This window comes from Drosophila persimilis, unplaced genomic scaffold, assembly GCF_003286085.1.
Source record: "Drosophila persimilis strain 14011-0111.01,24,50 unplaced genomic scaffold, DperRS2 tig00003933-arrow-pilon, whole genome shotgun sequence".
Classification (NCBI taxonomy): Eukaryota; Metazoa; Arthropoda; class Insecta; order Diptera; family Drosophilidae; genus Drosophila; species Drosophila persimilis.
In genome coordinates, this window is record NW_020825706.1 from 2,638,359 (window position 1) to 2,654,852 (window position 16,494).

Below are 16,494 nucleotides of genomic sequence, written 5' to 3' on the forward strand. Positions count from 1 at the left end.
CAACCGGGCCAGAGACAAAGATCAACAATCTGGTTACACCAAACACGAATCGAATCCCGAATCCTCCTACTTCTTGACCACCTGTATAACATCCTCGTCGCCCATCACATGGGCAATGCCCACTCGCTGGGGCGAGTACTTGGTGGATGTGCCCCAAACCAGGGCATACTTGAACTGCGCGGCCAGCGTGCGATGAATGGCATGGCATACATGCTCCACACTGACACCCTAAAGAGAGGAAAAACGAGGGTCAGCAAGGGTTTTTCGAGTTCGAGTTGTGAGAGTTCTTTGACAGACCTTTCTCAAAATCAGACCATCATCAAAGTCTGGCGGTGCGCCGGGCTTCTTGGTGTATACCCTGATCAGCTGCAGCGCCTCCCAGAGGGCCTCCAGCATGTAGTCCAGATTCAGCTTCATGTTGCAGCTCACGACAATGGAGTTGGGCTGGCGGGCCAGGCGATCCACCTCCTCGATGGAGATCTGATCGATTTTGTTGTACACGTAAAGGCAAGGCAGATAGACACGATTGGCGGTGACCACGTCGATGAACTCATCCTCGGTGCAGTCCTCCCGGAACAGCACCTCGGCGTTGAAGATCTTAAAGGAGTGTAGGATCATCTGGACCATTTTCTCGCTGCAGCGCGTCAGGGTGCAGGTCGAATTGAAGCTCAGGCCGCCGCCCTTTTTCTGTTTAAAGTAAATGTTGGGCTTCCGCTTGTTCAGCCGAATGCCCACGGACTCCAGCTCCCGCTCGAGCAGCTCCCTGTGGACATTCGGCTTGGTGGCATCGAGCATCATCAACACCAGATCGGCAGTGCGGGCCACGGCAATGACCTGTCGTCCACGACCTTTGCCCTGGGCGGCACCCTCAATGATACCGGGCAGATCGAGCAGTTGGATATTGGCGCCCTGGTACTCGATCACGCCTGGAATGCACGTCAGCGTGGTAAACTCATAGTTGGCTGCGAAGAGAGGAACCAAATGAATATTGGGTTGGAGGCACATGTAGGAGGTGTTACATACCCGCCTCCGACTCTGTCTTGGTCAGGGTGGACAGCATTGTGGATTTGCCCACCGAGGGAAAGCCAATGAGCGCTACCCTGGCATCTCCGCTTTTGAGCACATCGAATCCCTCGCCCTTTTCGCCCTTCTTCGTGGGCTCTAGCAGCTGGGAGCGATACTTGGCTAGCTTCGCCTTCAGCAGGCCCAAATGGTACTCGGTGGCTGCAAAAAATACACAAAAACAAAGGAAATCCAATCAGGAGAAATCCTAACCTAAATTCCAACGCGGCGAGACGCCGCAGAGTCGACTGTGGGGTGTTGCCGGCTTACCTTTGTTCTTTTGGGTGCGTGCGATCTCACGCTCGATCTCAGCAATCTTCTCTAGGATGCCCATGGTGTTGTTGCTGACTCGAGTGTCTGTGGGCAGGGCATTCAATTAACACAAACACAATTTCTTTGCCTTGTATTATTTTAGCCAGCAGAGCGGGGCCCCAGGGATGCAGAGTGATTGAGTGGGTGGGCGTGCAGCCCTCGAACAGCTGTTCTTTGTCTGGCCTGGCCGCTTGGCAACTCTGCGAGCTATCGATAACGCTTATCGCGGCGCACTTTTAAATTGAATTAATTGTACTTTATTTATTTAAAAAAACTCATAAAATATACACAAATACACATGTAAATACTGTGTTACCATTACAAGAAACCCCACAACACGTAAATTACGATTAATTACAATAGTGACATCGAGACAAATAGAGTGAGAGAGAGAGAGTTAAAGGAATCGCATTTTGCAGGCCGCGGCGGCCAAAAAAACCAAACCGCAGCTGCTGCTTCTACCCGCTCCTGTCCTATTGCGATTAGCGATTAGCATAGTAACCATGACCATGGTTACCCATGAACTCCGTCCAACGTTGTGCGTCCATGGGATCCAGCTCGGAGCAGACCTCGCCCGGCTGCAGCGATCGGCAGGTGCATGTGATCCCAATGCGGGTCACAATCAACTGCGACTCGTATTTGGGCAGAGCGGGCTCCGAGTCCACAAGCCGCTCGTTGAGGCACTGCTTGAGGAACTGTTTGCGCAAAACGCGCAAATTATCGATGGTATAGCCTGCAAAATAGACAATAACAATATACAGATTTCACTTTCTTTCCTATGATCTCACTTTTATAGGCGCTGATCTTCTCCTCCACGCAGCTGAGATCCTGGGGGGAGAACAGCGGCGGATAGGCCTCCGATTCGCGTATGTTGAGCACAAAGGCAAAGTCCAGTGACGAGCTGGCATTGCCCAGGGCCTTCAGCAGAACCCCAGTGGAGGAAATGGAGGCTAAATACCAATCGGACTCCTCTGCTCCTCCCTCCTCGCCGGCTGCTGTGGCCTGATGTGGCTGATATGTGGCTGATGTGGTCTCCTTGCGTCGCTGAAGCTGCTCCCTTGCCAGCAGATTCTTGAGCAGTTTCGGGTGCTTGAGCGGCGACTTCTTGCCGGCTGGAGCTGGCCGCTGTGTGCGATTCAGCTGCACCTCCAGATCGTCGGTGCTGAAGAGCACCGCTCCTGGCGGCTCAATGTGCCGGGCAATCGCGTAGAGCTTCAGCACCGTGGATTCATTGTAGCGAAGGCGACAGGTGTCCGCCCGGGCCTGCAGGATGATGTCGCTGTCCGGCACGAACTCGTAGGCATCCCGCGCATTGGGTTTATTGCGGCACTGGATCTGCCAGTGCAGGAAGAAGTCTCCCCCGAAGCTCTGCGAAATGGAGACTCCCCCGAGGAGACTGTTCGCCCCACCGGCATCCGTCATCATGGCGTTGAGCAGGGGCTGTCCTGTGCGTCCGTCCAGGATGGTGGTCTGCGAGTAGTAGTAGACGGGGAAGCCCGGTCCCGAGTTGTACTTAACCATGAAATCGGTGACATTGTCGTGGTTGAAGTGGCCCGGCACGATGGCACTCACGCACTCGCTGGCGGGGAAGGTGTAGTTCCACATGACGCTGTAGTTGGCACCGTTGAAGGCGTAGACGGTGCTGTTGAAGGCGGCCACCACCACATCGGAGATGCCGTCTCCATTGAGATCGGTGAGTACGGCAGGGACCATCAGACCCGATCCCGGCTGCTGGTAGAGCGGCGTGAAATGCTTCTCACTCGTGTGGGCCATCAACGAGTGCAGGCGGAGGGAGTAGACTCCTCCGGGGGTGTTCTGGCCACCCGTGAGGATCAGCAGGACATCGGTGCCGTCCGCCTGGGTGAGCAGTTGGATGGGCACGAACATCTCCTCGCGGTAGGGCGTGGGGATGCTGCGGATGACCTTGCCCGTCTTCCCGGAGATCAGCTTGATGTGCCCCGCCTTGGACTCTTCGCGCTCCTCCAGATGGGCGGCAATCAGCTCGGGAACTGCATCGCCATCCAGATCGCGAAGAACATTGATCGTATAGAGATCCATGACGATGGGGGAATTGGTCTCCACCTCCAGCTCACGAAAGTGCCAGATGACCGAGCCAGTGCGTCCATTGATGGCATAAATCATCTAACAAAAGGGATTTCCGGTAAGGATTCAGCCACGAAAAGACTTTAATAATGCTCACCCCCAGTCTTCCAGCTGCCACACAATCCGTGCCGCCATCCCCGTCCACATCGGCGCTGCAGTGCAGCGAGAAGACATTGGCCACGCTCCAGGACTGCCACAGAATGGAGCCATCCCTGCCATTAAGGGCCACCACACCGCCCTCGCAGGGAACCTCGTCCTCGCCCTGGGAGGACTTGCATCTGGGCAGGGGTATGCCCTCGTAGTGGATGTTGTCGTCCACGCCATAGCCAAAGATCACATCCTGGACGCCATCCCCGTTCAGATCCGCCGCTCGCAGCGGACTCTCGCTGTTCATGCGCGCCAGGCTGCGTGTCCAGCGCTTCTGGACACTGATCTGAGTGCAGGGCACGAACTCGCTGCCCAAACTGCTCCCATACCCGACGCTGGAGGAGCCTGCCAGCTGGTTGGCGGCGAGGCTGAGCAGAGCACAGATCACGGTCACCTTCACAGCATAGCAGAAGGGGTCAAAGCCGCGTCCGCAGCGCCGTCGCTTGTGGAGCTTCATGATGGGAGCGGAGGATCCCGAGCTGGGAACTTAACCCGAGCTGTGTTTGCGCCGTGGCTGCGCTTCGCTGCGCTAAAGGTGGATACAATGGGCTATGGATGCATATAAATTGTCATTATTATTATTATTATTATATAAAGCTAATAAATAGATAAAACTAGGTATTAACAATGTGTGGGGCTATAGCTACTGAGGCCTTAAGCTCGCTATGGTATAATTATTCACTTGAGTATGTATGAATTTATATACATATATTTACAGGGTTGGTTTTATACGATATTGTATGTTGTAAAGGAATTATTATCTAGTATACTAGTTGTGTATATATGTATATGTACAGGGATGATAGTTTATGAGTTTATATGTAGTGAATGATTTTGGATTGAACTAGGTAGTTGATTATTATTTTTGCGTTATTGTTGTTTGGGGTGGAGATGTATTGAATGGGGTCGGTGTTATGGAATATTGTGGATTTTTGTAGAGAGAGTGTGGGGCATATGTATAGTATGTGTCTTATGTCTATGGTTGGTTTGTGGCACAGTGGGCATGCGTTGGAGGATGTTTTATCCATGTAGTGGGCATTGGTGAATCTTGTGTGCCCTAGTCTCAGTCTGTTTAGGATGACTTGGTGTTTTCTGTTAAGGTTGTTTATGTTTTTGGGGGGAGGATGAGTGGAAGATAGATTGATAACTTGTTGGTACCATGGGGAAGTCTTAGTGAGGAGGTCTGTTTGTTTCGATAGGAGGATTTTCTTAAGGAATAGTGAGATGTTGTTAGAATTATGATTGGGGGTTGTTTGGAGGTAGCTTTGGCTGCGGTGTCAGCAATTTCGTTCCCTGTTATGCCAATGTGGCTAGGTATCCAGATAATTGTTATTTTGGGAATAGTTTGGTGACGAGGTTACGGATTGTGGTGGGGTAGTACGAGGAATTGTTGGGATTGGTAATTGCGGAAATAGAAGAGAGTGAGTCTGTGCAGATAACGTATCTTCCGCGTTTCTTGCGGCTTAATACTGTGTAAGTACTGTGGAAGTAGTCCGGATTTTATGGTTGATGACTCACTGCAGATGCTATAGCTGGTAATGCCTGCTGCTTTGGACCCGTCTGTGTATAGGAAGGTGTGTTGGTGGAGGTTGGATTTGATGGTGTGGAAGAGTTGGTGGAAGACTATTGGGGGGGGGGGGTGGTGTTTTTATAGTGTTTGGATAGGGGATGTTGGTTGATTTAAGGATGGTTGTCATGTTGAATTTATTGGTCTTGGAGGTTTTAATCGGGGAGAACGGTATGAGGTTATTCTGGGAAATTTATTTGGCTCTGTCAATCGTGCTTAGCAATCTGTGTTTTTTTTTTTTAGGTTTTTTGGGAGTGTGTTTAGGGGGGAGTCTTTAGCGTGAATGAGGTTTTTGAATATTTTGCCTGTTAGAAAGTCTCGCTTGTTATCCAAGGTGTGTAAGTTGGCTTCGGATAGAAGGTTGTTAGTGGGTGTGGTGCGGAATGCACCCAGGGCGACTCTTGTTGCTGCATTAATCGTAGTTTTCAGGCGGTTAAGCTGGCTTTTTGGTGCGTAACCGTATATGGGGAGGCAGAAGTCTACTTTGGATATGATTAGAGATTTCATAATTTGTACAAGTGTTGAGGTGTGGCAGTTGTATTTTAAGGACGAGAGGTGTTTGATAATGCCCAGTGGCTTGGAAAGGTCTATTTTGAATTTATTGATGTCCGAATTCCAGTTGTATCTGGAGTTGAGTGTGAGGCCTAGTAGTCTGAGTGAGCTGTTTTGGTTGATGGATGTGTTGCCAGTAAAGAATTTTGGTTTGCAGTTATGTATGCTTGCGACATATGTGTAGGAGTTTTGTCTTTGGAGAGGTCTGCTCCTGACTGAGTGCACCAGTTGTTTATTTGGTTGAGGATTGATTGGATGTCGGTTGTGGGGCTTTTCCTTTTTGCTGTGTTGGATGATAAGGAGGTAGTCGTCAGCGTATGCAGTGAAGAGTGGGTTGTACGCTATAAGAAAAAGGATAAGTGAGATGGGGGAGCCTTGGGGTATGCCGTTGGGGAGTGGGCCGGTGTTCGAGAGGTTAGAGCAACTTTTCACAAGAATTTTCCTGTTTGACATGAAGCTTATGACATATTGTAACATTCGTGGATCTACTTTCCATTTTTTTAGTTGTTGAATGATGGAGTGGATTCCTATTTTGTCGAAAGCTTTGGTGAAGTCAAGGGATAGCTAGATGGTAGCTAGATGGTCTACGTAGAGTAGACTGTCTAGTACCGATTTGCCTCTTTTAAAGCCTAGTTGGCTGTTGTGAATTAGTTTGTTGTTCAAAACAAACCACCATAACATTTTTGCCACTATCTTATCGAGCGTTTTGGCTAGGCATGAGTTAAGTGATATAGGTCTGTGGGATTTAATGTCTGTTAGCGGTTTTTGTGGTTTTAGAATCGGGAGGACTAGGCTGAATTTGAGTCGAGTATTTTGTTAAAGTGGTCTATTATTCTGGTTTTAAGGGTGGGGGGTGCGTTTTTTATCATTGAGTAGGAGATGCGGTCGAGGCCGGGGGTGTTTCCTTTCAGGGAGTACAGTGCTGATGAGAATTCTATGAGTGTAATGTCCTTTTCGATTTCTAATGCTGGTGGAGTTGGGGCTTTATATGGGAGTCTGTGTGGGAGTTGTTCGTCCGGAATGTTGCGGAGAAATTACGATCGTGAGCTTCTTCTGACCACGTGTGGGCGAAGGAGTTGGCTATCTCGGTTTGGTTAGTTGTGTTTGTTTGGTGTGTGCGTTAAAGATATTGTGAATGTTTTTGACAGGGTAAAGTCCGCATAGTCGTCTGATGTTAGACCATGTTGAGGATGTGTCTGAGGTAGGGTGTATTTGGGCTGTGAAATCAAGAATCGATTTCTGTTTAGCTTCCCTGATTGCTCTTTTGAATTTGGCATTTGCTTTTTTTTTTGTATTCTATGTAGTTGGTGTTGTTTATGTCTCGTTTGAGTTTATTCCATTTTGTTGTTTTTGAACTTTTAAGGATTGCTGGTTCTTTGTTCCACCAGGGAACGGTACGGGGGAGGGAGAAAGTGGTGTTTTGGGGGATGGAAAGATGGGCGCTTTGGATTATTATTTTTTTTATTAGAGCGTTTTCCCTGTTGACGTTGTCGCTTGTTTGGGAAGTGGAGTTGAGTTTGTGGATGTGTTTTTGGTAGAGGTCCCAGTCGGCTCTTTTCAGTTTGAAGGACGGTTTTGAGGTAAATTTTGGAAGGGATGGGTTGTTGAAAAGGGAGATTAGTATGGGGAAGTGGTCGCTACCGTGGAGGTCGTCTATTACTTTCCAGAGGAGTTCTGGAGCAATAGTTGCTGATGCTAGGGAGAGGTCAATGTGGGTGAATGTCTTGTGTGTTGAGAAGTGGGTGGGGAATTTGTTGTTTAGGAGGATGTAGTTTGAATGATCTAAGAAGGAGGCTAAAGTTTTCGCTCTTAGGTTGGCTTTAGGTGAGCCCCAGTAGGGGTGCCAGCTGTTAAAGTCTCCTAGGACTAGAGTGGGATCGTTTGTGGTTAGTGCTAGGACGTTATGTAGATTGCGGGAGTTGAAGAGTTTGTTAGGGGAGATGTATGCGGATATGATGTTCACTTTGGATTTTGATTTGATGTTGACACCCTCAGCGTCAAAGTCGGAGTTGAGAGGGATTTGGGTGTGGGATATGGAGTTGTGTATGAGAATGGCTGTGCCAACAAAAGTATTAAGCTGGTTATAGCTGCAGTATATTGAATAGTTGGTTGGAATAGGGAGATAGTTGGGGTTGGATATGTGGGTTTCTTGTAGGGCAACAGTTAGGGGGTTATATGCTTTCATGAGACTTTGTAATTCAATGTAGTTGTTTTTGTAGCCGTGTATGTTCCATTGCATTATTTTAAGTTGCATGCTAGTGATTGTATTTACTTCCAAGGGGCTTGAAATGAATGTTAATACTATTGTTATTATTTAAAGATCTTCTTCGTTGTAGATTTGGTTAGAAAGGGAGTTGTTAGTTAGTGACGCTAGGTTTGTAGTTTTTGTTTTTTCGGATTTATCTTTTGCCTTGAGTGGCTTGGTGACTAGGTTGAGTTTGTCCTTTTCTTTAGTCCAGCTTCGGAGTTTGCGGTCGGTATCTGGGATGGTTTTTGTGTTTCCTCGAGGTCTGTGTCCATGGCCATTTCTTCTTGGGTGGGTTGCTGGATTGATTTGGATGGGTGTGTGTTTGAGTCTGAGATGTCTGCGTAGTTTGTAATTGGCCTTTTGTGCTGTGTGGTCTGAGTGTTGTGTGATGATGAAGGGTGGTTGGGGGTCGGTACTACTGTTTGTGATTTTGCAGCTATCTCGGCGTATGGTGTGGATTGGTGTGTGTTGCGTTGAAAATATATTTTTTTGCGGTTAAGAAGTCTACTTTCTCGGAGGATTTGATATTTGCAATCTCTTTTTGCTTGAGGAATTCCGGGCATTTGGGGTCTAGTGGGCTGTGGTTGTTTTGGATGTTGATGTTATGTTTGCAGTTGCTGCAGAATTTGGGCTTGGAGCATAGATCGTCGTCGGCTGGGTGTACTTCGGAGCAGTTTTTGCAGATTTTGGGGTTTGTGCAGTATTTGGTTGGGTGGCCGAATTTCTGGCAATTATTGCATTTGAGGGGGCGAGGCGTTTGGGGGCGATCGTTTACTCGTTCGTATCCTATCATGATGTGTTGGGGGAGTGTTGGTGCATCGAATGTGAGGATGATCAGACCGGTTTCTTGGAGTAAGCCGTCTTTGTGTTTGTGAATTTTAGTTGCGTCAATGACCTTTTGAGTTTTGAGTTCGCTTTTGATGACTTCTATTTCTATGTTGCGTAAATCATTGGAGTAGATGACACCTTTGGAGGAGTTAAGGGTTTTGTGATCAGATGCAATCACTGGAAAGTCGTGGAATTTTACGATTTTCATGAGCTTTGATGCCTGTGTTGTTCCTTTTGTTTTAATGAGCAGTGAACCGTCCCTGATTTTTTTGACTGAGTCTACTTCACCTCCACTTTGAAATCTATGACTTTTTTAATAATGAAGGGGGAAACGTTTTCGAAGGTTTTATTGTCTGTTCTGATTATTGTAATATATTTGGGTTCGAGAAACGATGATTTGTCCCACGGTGCGTGGAATTTGGGGTCTGGTGGTCGCGACATTTCAGGTAGGCTAGGGCTGACGGCCGCTGCACTTAATGTTCTAACTGTTCGTTAGGTGTGTTTGTTTTTGGTTTTTTTGGGAGTTTGCTTTGTGCACTTGAATGTTGTTGTGTTAGGTTTTGTGCGTTGGATTTCGGTGTGCTCGCTGTTGGTTACATTTGGCGCGTCTTTACTTGACGGAGTATAGACTGAGACTGTGATATGAATTGTCATATTTTATACATTTTAATCAAACTTTTGTAAAAACCAAATTTGTTATATATATTGTATACATTGATCATTCATATCACTATGGCATTTTCCAGCAAATATCTAATTTACATAAGTCGCAGTAAGAATTTTAAATTGTTTTAGCCTTCACTGGCTTTAGTTTCACTCACATAATCACAAACTATCGGGGATTTTAGCTTAGAACCTAGTGCTAATGTGATGTCGGAAAACTTAATTATAAAACAATGAACACGAACAAGATTCAGATAGCCACTAAGCAATGCCATTTAAATTTATGGAAGATTTCAAGCATAGGGAATGGGAAATAAATGCATTTGCTACGCTTTAGCACTGTTTAAATTGAGTAATTAACTGAAATAAGATTAAAGTTGTTTTCTATTTGTCACACTTGAATTTTATAATGTTTATGCAGCAGAAATGTCTTCACTGGGAGTGCAACGTCCTCGATTTTAAGACAGTCAATTTCGTGTAGTTCCTTTCGTAACCATTTAAGGTACACTTCTGGTGGGAAACATACAAGTTTTCGGCGAAAAAACTCAAAGATCGCCAAAGCTGCATGTTTAAGTGACTTTAAAAAGACAAAACCACATAGAAAACAAGGCTAGTGGGAAAAATAAATAAAATTATGAGCTTCACTACTGCCTTTTAAAATATTATAGCGATTACCACGAACCACTTACCAAAGTACGGATAATCCTTTCTTTTCGACTTTATACAGAACTTTGGTATAACTATGGAAACAATGCGAATGCAATGAAACAATTGATATTAAATCTGAAAGAATAGCTATCTGGAATGTAAACCCCAGGCATGCAAATACTCCAATGACCAGGAAAACTTGTCGTACTATTGGTTCAATCAAATCCAAAACGAGGGGGAACGTTGTGAGTTGCTGCGGACACCGCAACTCTACAGTTATACCCGATACTAAGTCAGTATGGCTCTCCTCCGGCAGCCGGCGCTAATATTAAACGACACGACAAAGAGTGCGTGCGAGAGAGACAGAAAATCAGTCTGTGCGTGACGTAGGGCGCTGCGTAGCCACTGCAAATTGATTTGTTCCTGTTGGCTATAAAAATTATCTGATCTGATCCAGACTCAGCAATCTGATAGATATGGTCATTCTCTATGATTCTGCGTTTTTAGTGTTCTCGAATCTGCAATATTGTGGATGCAACAGATTCTCGTCCTTTGTGGGGGCGGAAGGGGGTGGGGCGAAATTCTGAGATATACGTTTTATAGTGAGATCTAACAGAAGTGCGGATACCAAATTTGGTTACTCTAGCCTTAATAGTCTCTGAGATTTGTGGTTGCCCCAGATTTTCGTCCTTTGCGGGGGCGGAAGGGGGTGCGGCGAAATTTTGACACAAAACGGTCAAGGTCCGATATCACAGGAGTGTGGATACCAAATTTGGTTGCTCTAGCTCTTATGGGTTCTGAGATCCTTGAACTCATATTTTGCAATTGGCAAAACCGACCATGAAACCTGTGTGTTAGAGTGAGACAGAGCGAGAAAGAGTGAAATTGTTTTCGTGATTCTGGCTATAATAATTATAGGATCTGGCTCAGATTTTGCACTCTATAAGATTTAGTCATCTTCTACGATTCTGCGTATCGTCGAAATTGTGGATGCCACAGATTTTCGCCCTTTGGGGGGGCGGAAGTGGGCGGGGCAAAGTTTTGAAATATTTTTGTAGCAGTGACATATCACAGAAGTCTGGATCCAAAACATCGTTGCTCTAGCTCTTATAGTCTTTGAGCACTAGGCGCTGAAGGGGTACGGACAGACGGACGGACGGACAGACAGACATGGCTCAATCGGCTCGGCTATTGATGCTGATCAAAAATATATATACTTTATGGGGTCGGAAACGATTCCTTCTGGACGTTACACACATCCACTTTTACCACAAATCTAATATACCCCAATACTCATTTTGAGTATCGGGTATAAAAATGGACCACAACTGAATATGATCGAGTATTGAGTCGAGTCTGAGGGGTGTTGCCGGCTAACCTTTGTTCTTTTGCGTGCGTGCGATCTCACGCTCGATCTCAGCAATCTTCTCTAGGATGCCCATGGTGTTGTTGCTGACTCGAGGGTCTGTGGGCAGAGCATTCAGTTAACACAAACACAATTTCTTTGCCTTGTATTATTTTAGCCAGCAGAGCGGGGCCCCAGGGATGCAGAGAGATTGTGTGGGTGGGTGCGCAGCCCTCGAACAGCTGTTTTTGGTCTGGACGCCTGGCAACTCTGCGAGCTATCGATATCGCTATCGCGGCGCACTTTTAAATTGGATTAATTGTACTCTATTTATTTAAAAAAACTCATAAAATATACACAAATACACATGTAAATACTGTGTTACCATTACAAGAAACCCCACAACACGTAAATTACGATTAATTACAATAGTGACATCGAGACAAATAGAGTGAGAGAGAGAGAGAGTTAAAGGAATCGCATTTTGCAGGCCGCGGCGGCCAAAAAAACCAAACCGCAGCTGCTGCTTCTACCCGCTCCTGTCCTATTGCGATTAGCGATTAGCATAGTAACCATGACCATGGTTACCCATGAACTCCGTCCAACGTTGTGCGTCCAGGGGATCCAGCTCGGAGCAAACCTCGCCCGGCTGCAGCGATCGGCAGGTGCAGGTGATCCCAATGCGGGTCACAATCAACTGCGACTCGTATTTGGGCAGAGCGGGCTCCGAGTCCACCAGCCGCTCGTTGAGGCACTGCTTGAGGAACTGTTTGCGCAAAACGCGCAAATTATCGATGGTATAGCCTGCAAAATAGACAATAACAATATACAGATTTCACTTTCTTTCCTATGATCTCACTTTTATAGGCGCTGATCTTCTCCTCCACGCAGCTGAGATCCTGGGGGGAGAACAGCGGCGGATAGGCCTCCGATTCGCGTATGTTGAGCACAAAGGCAAAGTCCAGTGACGAGCTGGCATTGCCCAGGGCCTTCAGCAGAACCCCAGTGGAGGAAATGGAGGCCAAATACCAATCGGACTCCTCTGCTCCTCCCTCCTCGCCGGCCGCTGTGGTGGCCCTGGAGGAGGTCTCTTCGCGTCGCTGACGCTTGCGTCGCCGACGGCTCTTCTGGGCCGCCACCGCCGCCGCCTCTACGGCCTGCTCCCTGGCCTCGTTGTCCAGCTCCAGATCCCAAAGGCTGAGCGGCGACTGGGCGGACAGCGGCAGACTGGTGGTGGGGGTGCTAGTGGTGCTTGTGCTGTCGAGGCTGCCGCTGCGCACGTCCCGATTGCTGCCGCTGGGATATTTGCTGCGCAAATGGATGGGACGATCGTTCTCCATCAGCTGAGGCACTTCGTCGTTGTACACCATCTCGTATTCCTCCGGCACGCGCATCGGATTGGGGCTATCTGGCGGTAGTGGCAGTGGCACCTGCTCGTAGTCCTTCTGCGGGGTGTGGTGAGTGGAATCGGCATGTATCTGAATAATCAATCTGTACTTACAAACTCCTTGGGATAGACACCACCTCCGAAGGGGGGAATCTCGTTGGGCAGCAGCTCCTGCAGCTGCTGATCCAGCAGCGGATTGTGCTTGTGATGCTTGCGCTTCACCGTCTGCTCCGCCTCGGCCACTTGGCGCAGGAGCTGCTCCCGATTGGCCAGCAGCTTCTTGAGCAGCTTCGGGTGCTTGAGCGGTGACTGCTTGCCGGCTGGAGCCGGTCGCTGTGTGCGATTCAGCTGAACCTCCAGATCGTCGGTGCTGAAGAGCACCGCTCCTGGCGGCTCAATGTGTCGGGCAATCGCATAGAGCTTCAGCACCGTGGATTCATTGTAGCGAAGGCGACAGGTGTCCGCCCGGGCCTGCAGGATGATGTCGCTGTCCGGCACGAACTCGTAGGCATCCCGCGCATTGGGTTTATTGCGGCACTGGATCTGCCAGTGCAGGAAGAAGTCTCCCCCGAAGCTCTGCGAAATGGAGACTCCCCCGAGGAGACTGTTCGCCCCACCGGCATCCGTCATCATGGCGTTGAGCAGGGGCTGTCCTGTGCGTCCGTCCAGGATGGTGGTCTGCGAGTAGTAGTAGACGGGGAAGCCCGGTCCCGAGTTGTACTTAACCATGAAATCGGTGACATTGTCGTGGTTGAAGTGGCCCGGCACGATGGCACTCACGCACTCGCTGGCGGGGAAGGTGTAGTTCCACATGACGCTGTAGTTGGCACCGTTGAAGGCGTAGACGGTGCTGTTGAAGGCGGCCACCACCACATCGGAGATGCCGTCTCCATTGAGATCGGTGAGTACGGCAGGGACCATCAGACCCGATCCCGGCTGCTGGTAGAGCGGCGTGAAATGCTTCTCACTCGTGTGGGCCATCAACGAGTGCAGGCGGAGGGAGTAGACTCCTCCGGGGGTGTTCTGGCCACCCGTGAGGATCAGCAGGACATCGGTGCCGTCCGCCTGGGTGAGCAGTTGGATGGGCACGAACATCTCCTCGCGGTAGGGCGTGGGGATGCTGCGGATGACCTTGCCCGTCTTCCCGGAGATCAGCTTGATGTGCCCCGCCTTGGACTCTTCGCGCTCCTCCAGATGGGCGGCAATCAGCTCGGGAACTGCATCGCCATCCAGATCGCGAAGAACATTGATCGTATAGAGATCCATGACGATGGGGGAATTGGTCTCCACCTCCAGCTCACGAAAGTGCCAGATGACCGAGCCAGTGCGTCCATTGATGGCATAAATCATCTAACAAAAGGGATTTCCGGTAAGGATTCAGCCACGAAAAGACTTTAATAATGCTCACCCCCAGTCTTCCAGCTGCCACACAATCCGTGCCGCCATCCCCGTCCACATCGGCGCTGCAGTGCAGCGAGAAGACATTGGCCACGCTCCAGGACTGCCACAGAATGGAGCCATCCCTGCCATTAAGGGCCACCACACCGCCCTCGCAGGGAACCTCGTCCTCGCCCTGGGAGGACTTGCATCTGGGCAGGGGTATGCCCTCGTAGTGGATGTTGTCGTCCACGCCATAGCCAAAGATCACATCCTGGACGCCATCCCCGTTCAGATCCGCCGCTCGCAGCGGACTCTCGCTGTTCATGCGCGCCAGGCTGCGTGTCCAGCGCTTCTGGACACTGATCTGAGTGCAGGGCACGAACTCGCTGCCCAAACTGCTCCCATAACCGATGCTGGAGGAGGCTCCGCCAGCTGTACCGACGGCAGAGATGCCCGACAGCTGGTTGGGATCCTCGCGCCACCAGTGGCGGATCCTCTGCAGCGGCAGGGGGAAGAGCGTGAGCATGAGGGCGGCGAGGCTGAGCAGGGCACAGATCACGGTGAAGGCGGCCAGAGCATAGCAGAAGGGCTCGCAGCAGCGGCCGCAGCGTCGTCGCTTGTGCAGCTTCATGATGGGAGCGGAGGATCCCGAGCTGGAAATGGAACCCGAGCTGTGTTTGCGTCGTGGTGCCATCAGGGGGCGTTTCAGGCCCTGCTCTTCGCTGCGCTAAAGGTGGATACAATGGGTTTATTATGGATGCATATGTGTGCCGTTGATGATCCTTACTTTGGCCGAGCGGGCGTCCTTGATGAACACCTCATCGTCCACATCGTCGCTGATGTCCTCATCGATGGAAGAGTCCCGTATGGCGATGCGCTTCGAGGGCACATATGGTCGCAGTTTGATCATCTTGTCGATCGCGTTCGAGGACTCTCGCTGCGCCTGGAAGTATGCAACAGTCGATGGTCGCGTTTAAGGGAATTTCTGTACAGTTTTTAATGCATTTTGTTATCCTCTTTTTTGGGCCAAGCAGCAGCAGGAAAAACTGCAGTCAGTGCGCGTCCTGCGGGTCGTGTAAAAATCGATGGCGACGTCACCAGCTACGGGCTCAGCTGGTTTTGGGTTTTTGGATTTCGGCGCAGGCGCATCGCAAGGCGAACGGGCCACCCCACTCTCTCACTGCCACCCAGGCACACGCACACACACACTCCCACGCAGATAAGAGAGAGAACTGCACGGGCAGGGTATGATACGGATCAGGTAAGGCATTCAGTCTACAAAGGGTTCCGCTCTCTGAAGAAACTTGTATAATGAAACCCAGGAAGGGAGGCCCAACCCCACCCTTCGTTTGATTGTACCCTGGAACCGCACACGTGTTGGCCAACGGCTACAGGTTTTGTTTGTCAACATTGCTGACGCCCACCTGGACGCCACGCGCTCTCCCTCTCTCAAGAGAGAGCCTCCCTTTCTCTCGGATGGCAACTGTTGCTTGGCTGGGGGTGTGGGCCCCTCAGACCCTACGCCACCCTCACATCCCGGCTGGCAACTCCCTTATTAACATTGTCAAAGCGGTTCAATGTCCTCCGCTTTGGGGCCTTTTCATGAATGAAGTAGAGGGTGGGCCAGACAGGAGTTGGAGAGAGTGAGTCTCAAAGAGAGAGAGAGTGGGTGGGTGGGTTTTTCATTCAGCAAACTTCCGCATATTGGGGGGGAGTAAATGTGGGACACAGCCTTCTGTGGGGCACTGGTGTGTTTGCGATTCAGGTTGCTTATTAATTTTTAATGCCATTTTGTCTGCGGTTCTATGGCCACTGGCCAGGAAATGAGATGACAGAGAGATTGGAAAAGCTGACGGCAAGAGACGTTGTTCAGCACTGTTTGAGAGCTACCGATGATCGACAGACCAGTTGTTAGATCAAATTACCTCTAGCATGATTAAAACCACACAATCTTCCTCAGTTCCATATTTTCCAACTTTGTACATCTTTAAATCTCCGATCTTCTGTGATTTCCGCTTGAGTGGAGCTGAATTGCCGTGCCAGGCCTTGGGGCCTGCTCCTTGTCTTACTTTTTCTTAATAATTTCCACGACCTTGCCACAATTGACGTCACTATAACTACTATAGTATTACAAAAAATACATTTTCCCGCAGCAGAATCTATTTCAATAATGTTTTTTTGTTCATACATAATTTATTTTTCACAAATTCTGTTCTATGACGTAGCCGCTTGTCAAAAGCCAAAAACACAAG

At 49.1% G+C, this 16,494-nt stretch overlaps 3 protein-coding genes across 3 annotated transcripts; all 3 read right to left on the reverse strand.

The window, feature by feature from the left end:
* Positions 1-18: 18 nt before the first annotated feature.
* On the reverse strand, positions 19-1,491 carry LOC6594452 (developmentally-regulated GTP-binding protein 2). Its single transcript, XM_026994479.1, has 4 exons — positions 1,333-1,491; positions 1,024-1,224; positions 298-962; positions 19-228 (listed from the first exon to the last, which is right to left on the reverse strand). The coding sequence occupies exons 1-4, from the start codon at positions 1,394-1,396 to the stop codon at positions 67-69; spliced, it is 1,092 nt and encodes a 363-aa protein (XP_026850280.1). The 5' UTR covers positions 1,397-1,491; the 3' UTR covers positions 19-66.
* Positions 1,492-1,664: 173 nt separating this feature from the next.
* Positions 1,665-11,572, reverse strand: LOC6594453. The gene is given in 5 exon segments (XM_026994521.1): positions 1,665-2,107; positions 2,163-3,516; positions 3,575-4,153; positions 10,158-10,222; positions 11,509-11,572. Coding segments are annotated over 5 exon segments (2,313 nt in total). The 3' UTR covers positions 1,665-1,856.
* A 248-nt stretch (positions 11,573-11,820) lies between these two features.
* LOC6594547 lies at positions 11,821-16,333 on the reverse strand. Its single transcript, XM_002019883.2, has 6 exons — positions 16,168-16,333; positions 15,030-15,185; positions 14,271-14,969; positions 12,977-14,212; positions 12,335-12,920; positions 11,821-12,279 (listed from the first exon to the last, which is right to left on the reverse strand). The coding sequence occupies exons 1-6, from the start codon at positions 16,225-16,227 to the stop codon at positions 12,029-12,031; spliced, it is 2,988 nt and encodes a 995-aa protein (XP_002019919.1). The 5' UTR covers positions 16,228-16,333; the 3' UTR covers positions 11,821-12,028.
* Positions 16,334-16,494: the final 161 nt, after the last annotated feature.